We start from the raw sequence: 6269 nt of genomic DNA, 5'->3' as shown, positions 1-6269 counted from the left end.
CTGAGAATTAAATAGAGTTCAGTTATTTGGAAAATTTCCAGGCGTCAGATTAGTCTCGTTCCTGCTTTTTTATTTTATTTTATTTATTTATTTTTTGTCAGGTTTGAATAAAAAGACCTAACCGGAAAGGTTATTTGGTGATTGGGCAAATATAATAAACAAAAATCAACCAAACAAAAAAATCCTTCTCTCCTCACTTTCTGTCATGTATTTTCTTTCTGTTACTCCATTAACCCCGTCTCTGACGTCACGCAACGATTAACGTTTCTTATTGGTCCCGCGCGCAGACGGAGGAGTCCTAATGAGCTGGCTCGCGCACAGAAAGAGCAGGTTATCATCTCGCCCAGAACGTAAACGAGAAATCGCTCGGTCTTCGCTGCTCCAAGCCGCTTGGTGGCCAGGACACGGCCCCGTCCGCCTGGTTCCCTCCTGCCCCCCTTGCCTTTCTCACCTCCTCCTCCTGCTCCCCTCTCGCCGCTTCTTCCTCCGCTCCTGGACTTTTTTGACTGCATGTTCAGCCACACCGCCTCCCTGATCATCTTCACTCTGGCCCCGCCGCAGCCTCGGCGAGCATGGACAGCCGGGTTCTCGAGCATCCTCACGCCCAGTTCGGCGGCTCCTTGGGCGGGCTGGTGGGCTTCCCATACCCGCTCGGTCCCCATCACCACCATCACCACCACCAGCACGTCTACGAGCTCACCAACGGACACCAGCTGCAGTCTGCGGCCGCCGTGCCCTTCTCTATAGACGGATTACTGAACGGCTCCTGCTCGGCCTCGGTGGTCACCTCCAACCCGCTGCTCTCATCCGACAGCCCGCAGTTCAAACTCTCAGGTGGGTCCATCTCTTTGTGGTGGCTTCTATTCTAACTCAGCATCAACAAAAGGACATGTAAACTTTAAAGTTTCTTAAGTTGTTAAAGCAACACCAAAGCGTTAAGAGAACGCGTTAAAGCAAACAAAACAATTTAGCTCAGGAATAAAACAATATTAGACTGGATCAGTTTAGCGTATTTTATAATTAACTGCTCAATAAAAATGTGTATTCTCCATGGGCCCAAAATGTTAGATAAAAGAGTGGTAAATGATTTAAGAATTTTAAATCTAAGGTCATTTGGTGTCATAATGTTTAATTATGGCAACAAATTCGATCAATTTTCTCTCAAGCTGAAATTCTTACCGGCTTTCCTTTTTTCTGTCTCATAACAATAAACACGCACACGCACGCACGCACACATCGATTCACGCACGGATAATCACAACCAACACACACGCGCACACACGCACACAAACATCCACGTCTGCAGATTCTGGAGACCCGGATAAGGACAGCCCGGGTTGCAAACGCAGGAGAACCAGGACGAATTTCACAGGGTGGCAGCTGGAGGAGCTCGAGAAGGCTTTTAACGAGAGTCACTATCCGGATGTGTTCATGCGGGAGGCGCTTGCGCTCAGGCTGGACCTCGTGGAGTCCAGGGTTCAGGTAAAGACAAGAAAATACAGCTTTTATTTATCAGGATTTTTACAGCCTTATTTTAGCTGTTGCTGGTATAAAACAGGAGATTGCATTCATTTATTTTTGTACAAGGCCTGTCGCTTACATGTCAATACTGCAAGAGCCAGAAAAAGAGCCTCATTTGAATTTTTCATGTGGATAACCTATTGATTTATGAGTTTATTAAAAAAAGCAAATAAATAGGATTAAATGTTCCAATAAAATTACAATTATTTGATATTTAGAGTTGATTTCAAATGCTAACTTGAACAACTTTCCTAATTACGTTTTAAATGTACATGTGGGTTAAATATTTTTTCTGGTTAAATAATAATAATAGCTTTTGTTCTTTATATTATTATTATCATTATCATTATTATTTATTTATTTTTTATTATGTATGCCATAGTGAATTATTAAAAGATCTGGTGTATTTTATCAGAAAATTCCCAAATAAAAAGAAAAAGAAGAATAAATTAAATAGCTAGTTTTGTATCATATTCAGTTATTATTTTGGGCTAAAAAGTGTTTCTTTATTATTATTATTATTATTATTATTATCATCATCATTATTATCAGTATTATTATTATTATCAGTATTATCAGTATTACTAATAGTTACTATAAATTCTACAGTTTAATGCTCATTGTTTTTAATACTAAAATCAAGGTTTAGGTTTAGTTCAGTATTACGTCACATAGCCTGTGCTAACACAATTGGAGTAAAAGCGGAAGTGAAATCGAGCTAGCTGCTGTGTTATGCAGTCTGGGGATTATTTCATTTCTAAATCTCAGATTATTGTTCCTCAAGCAGCTCAGCACTCTTTTATCACCAGGTTTCCTGCAGAAAGATAGAAACCAACATGAACAATATAAGAAGCGTCGTTGTCGCACATGTGGTTTCGGTCTCCTGCCCTTATTATGCAACGTGCGTGGATCCTGCTTGTGCATGCTAAACTCCTGGTGTTATCAGCGCCAAACATGCGGTTGGTAGCGCACCCAGAGGCCGGGCAGTGGGAGCTGGGAGGCGAGGGAAGCTCCCTGCTTTGGCTCGGTGAAGAGGAGGAGGAGGGAGGGAGGGCGCAGACGGCTGGGTGAGGAAGAATATGCTCAGACGGGATGAGGCTGATTTAGCTGTAGAACAGCACAGTTTAATTGGTGGATGTGCCCATTTACACAGACTCGTTGGTAATTAAGACAGACACATCTGTGCACCCGCTGGTCCCCGGATGTGACCTATTAACCTGTGAGATCTGAAGGTGTTTAAGGCAGCAATGCACAGAGGAGATAAAAGGAGTGACTTTGAGGAATTTGTGTGGATTTGTACACAATCTGTTATTTTTTCTTCTTCTCTTTCCTTGTGAAAGGTTTGTTTTAGCAGATGTGAGGTCTGCTGAAGTCTTCAACTGACGACTTAGTGATTTTTATCAGCTAATTAATCTTACTGCTACTATAAATGTATATAAGATATTACATATTGCAGAAATCAAATATTTATTAGATGTATTCAAATGTAAAGATGCTCCCTTAAAATGCTGTTTCAGTTCATCAGTCTGGAGTCATAAACTATGCTGGGTTTGCTTTGTTGAATAGCTTTTATACTTTATTAATTTCTGCTGCTGTTTTATTTCTTGTTCTTGTTGCTGCCAATACTGTTAGTTGTCCCTGGTACAATAAAGCTTTATTTGTTAAACTACAGTAAAGTGTAAAATATTCTCACTAAAACGAGGAACAGACTGGTTTATACCCTCTTCCAAAGCAATAAGGTGTATAATGTTCATTATCATTTAAGTGACAAAAACAGTCCTCCAGCTGTTTTTGATTGGCCAGTAAGTTCAGAAACGTCACATGCTGCTGTTTGAACACATAGTCACGATCTTTGTGTGTGTGTGTGTGTGTGTGTGTGTGTGTGTGTGTGTGTGTGTGTGCGCGCGCGTGCACAGGTGTGGTTCCAAAACAGACGAGCCAAATGGAGGAAAAAGGAGAACACAAAGAAGGGACCAGGGCGGCCTGCTCACAACTCCCATCCGACCACGTGCAGCGGGGAGCCCATGGACCCAGAGGAAATCGCACGAAGGGAACGCGAGCGAGCCGAGAAAAAGAAACGGAAACAGGAAAGGAAGCTGCTGAAGTCCCAGAACAAACTTCTCGCAGGTGAAAGCTTCCACACCCCCGGAGGCTCAGAGAGCGACAGCGGGGTCTCGCAGTTCACCGACAGCGAGCAGCAGCCTTCCAGCCTCAACGCGAGCATTCACATCGACCTGCCTGTGACCAAGGTTGCAGGAGGACTCCAAACTGAATCCAGCTGCGACCAAACACGACATGACTTCAGTCAGCTACAGACCCATCCAAACCAAAGAACTGCAGGAGAACCAGAACAGGTTTCTCCAGGCAGCATGCACAGTTCCAGTCCTGGAGGTCTGAGGTCCTCTGCCCTGCAGAAACGTAACCCCTTCAGCGTGGAGAGCCTCCTTTCAGATACAATACCACGACGGAAATCTCCGCTGGACTTTTCCTCGCTGCCCAATCAGAGAACTTTGGTGGGTAAGGGTCACTTCTTGCTTTACCCTATCACCCACCAGCCTTTGGGCTTTCTAGTGCCCCAAACTGCCCTGAAGGCCTCGCCGTGTCAGGACGGCAGCAACAGACTCAGCCTGGGACAGAGGTGTATGTCAAGTGAAGGGAGCCCGGCTCCCTCTGACCTCTCCAGCTTTGGCAGCATCACTACCTGTTTGAACTCAGACCACATGGAGCCTAACACGCAGCATCACAACAATCACCTTAGCAGCAGAGTGGAAGGAAATGAGATGGAGGAAGGTGGTGGAGACAGCATTTCACCCCCTTCTTCTCATCCTCCTCCAAGCAGCGCGGCTCCCGCAGCTTTGGTCCCGAGCTGCACACAGGCCAGCGACACAGGCGAGGACAGGCCTCTGAAAGTTCCAACAGAGGCAGCAACAAACGACCTCCATGCTGCAGAAGAAAAGGATGCAAGAGAGGAGCGAGCATCTCCAGACCTCTCTGAGTGTCTCCAGGCAAACGCAGACTGTGGAGAAACACCCGGAACAGACGGAGAGGATGTCGATATGGACTAACACTTTGGAGGAGCAAACACAAACAAAGGACCAGGAACAACGCTCACAAACATTCCCAAAGCTCTGCTCAGACACTCTGAAACATATCAGGAATCAGGAGTCTTAACCCTCATTTATTTTTTAAATCATGGCCTCTAAGCTGTGGCTTGCCCCCCCCCCCCCCCCCCCCCCCAAGGTCTTGAAACCTGTGATCCCCTTTTTGAAGCAGTTTTTTTCTCCTTTTCCTTATTATTGTTTTTTGTGAACAACTTGTAACAAAAATAGGATTCAATAAAAAGAAATGGCAACAAAAATCCTCAGATATTGTAAAAATGAGAAAATGCTATTTATATGTAAACATTTTGATAAATAAAAGTTTTAATTGAACTGTTTTTCAAAATGAGGAGGGGAGTCATGTGGGGAGGATCTTGGATCATAGCTGGAGTTTTGTCATGTTACAGCAGATATTCCCCCCCCCCCCCCCCCTCTCTCTCTCCCTCCCTTTTTCTCTCTCTCTCCCTCTCTCTGGTGAGATCCAGAGCTCAAGTCCGTCTGGCTGTTTGTATTTATTGCTTTAACAAATTTATTCATTTGAAAGGCCGAGCTGGAATGAGGTTAGTGGCCGCGGGCTATAGGACCCTGCGCCTCCTGCTGAGTTTTGATATGAAAGTAATTATTTTCCCACTGGCTGCCGCGGGTCTCGAGGCAGTTTTTTCTCCCCCCTCCCTCCCCTCCTTTTCCTTTCAGCCCAAAGGGTTATTAGACATTACCGATTTCTAGTGATATGGAATCACATAAACTTCCTACAATAATAGAATTAGCATGAAAGGCAGGGGTGTCAAATTGAAATGGGGAAATAATAGCAGCGCCAGCTGCACCTTCAATGTGTGTTTGATTCGCGCGGCTGGTGTGCGTGAGTGCGCATATAGTCTATTGTGGAGGAGGAGGAGGAGGAGATGGTGGAGGAAGATTCGTGGGGCGGAATTTTCATGAGCTGCCTCGGCTGTCAGACGGCCCTTGTAGTCGGCTATATTAAGATAGATGTTCGATGATATCCCTCATTGTTCTGTCGCTTATATTGATGTTGCTGTGTTATCGCCCTATTGATCATGTGTCGCACGTAATAGGACAGGCGCGCGCCCGCCTGCGTGCGCCTTTTTCTACAAAAGCGCCCGGGCCCCCCTCGTCATTTGTTCTAATAGGACTGCGATTCCCTCTGGGGGAGACAGATAAAGATATAAGAGAGGACATCAGATTATTTTCTTTAATTATCACGAGTTCCACATAAAAGGCTGAATTAAATATGTTTGTTCACCTAAATGTGCTTATTATATATGTGAGCGTCTCTGTTTTGAATGGGAAATGTGGCTTATATATATGTGACGTGTAAACGCCACCGATTCCCTGGAAACTGCAATCCCAATTATTAAAACCATTAATTCTGGTGAGTGTGTTCACCGAGGAGCGGTGGTGACAGCCCCGGCTAAATATCCCCGATCCCTCCCGGTCACCTCGCCTTTATTTGCAAATAAATTGAGGGAGATCCGAGCGAGGGACAGAGCTTTACTTTACCGACCTAAAATGAATTTCCGTGCCTGAGTCCCTTTAATAATATTTACATAATTTTCGCTCAGTGACTCTGCTATTTGCGCGGTTGGAAGCGGGGGTCTTACAGGAAAAAATAATTAGACGAGAGGAGGAAGA

At 44.8% G+C, this 6269-nt stretch overlaps 1 protein-coding gene across 1 annotated transcript; it reads left to right on the top strand.

The window, feature by feature from the left end:
• The first annotated feature begins 347 nt into the window (after window positions 1-347).
• Window positions 348-4957, top strand: LOC107389032 (homeobox protein unc-4 homolog). Its single transcript, XM_015964902.3, has 3 exons — window positions 348-834; window positions 1307-1482; window positions 3438-4957. Exons 1-3 carry the CDS (start codon window positions 573-575, stop codon window positions 4584-4586), a joined length of 1587 nt encoding a protein of 528 aa, XP_015820388.1. The 5' UTR covers window positions 348-572; the 3' UTR covers window positions 4587-4957.
• The last annotated feature ends 1312 nt before the right edge of the window (window positions 4958-6269 follow it).

Source organism: Nothobranchius furzeri, chromosome 4 (genome assembly GCF_043380555.1).
Source record: "Nothobranchius furzeri strain GRZ-AD chromosome 4, NfurGRZ-RIMD1, whole genome shotgun sequence".
Lineage (NCBI taxonomy): Eukaryota > Metazoa > Chordata > Actinopteri > Cyprinodontiformes > Nothobranchiidae > Nothobranchius > Nothobranchius furzeri.
Note: the sequence above shows the minus strand (reverse complement) of the source record. Positions and strands in the feature narration are given on the sequence as shown.

Bases quoted from the DNA above. Each gene is read 5' to 3' on its own strand.
- LOC107389032 (XM_015964902.3), top strand. From the start codon at position 573: ATGGACAGCCGGGTTCTCGAGCATCCTCACGCCCAGTTCGGCGGCTCC. The intron at 835-1,306 runs GTGGGTCCATCT...CCACGTCTGCAG, and splicing joins CCCGCAGTTCAAACTCTCAG to ATTCTGGAGACCCGGATAAG. The intron at 1,483-3,437 runs GTAAAGACAAGA...GCGCGTGCACAG, and splicing joins TCGTGGAGTCCAGGGTTCAG to GTGTGGTTCCAAAACAGACG.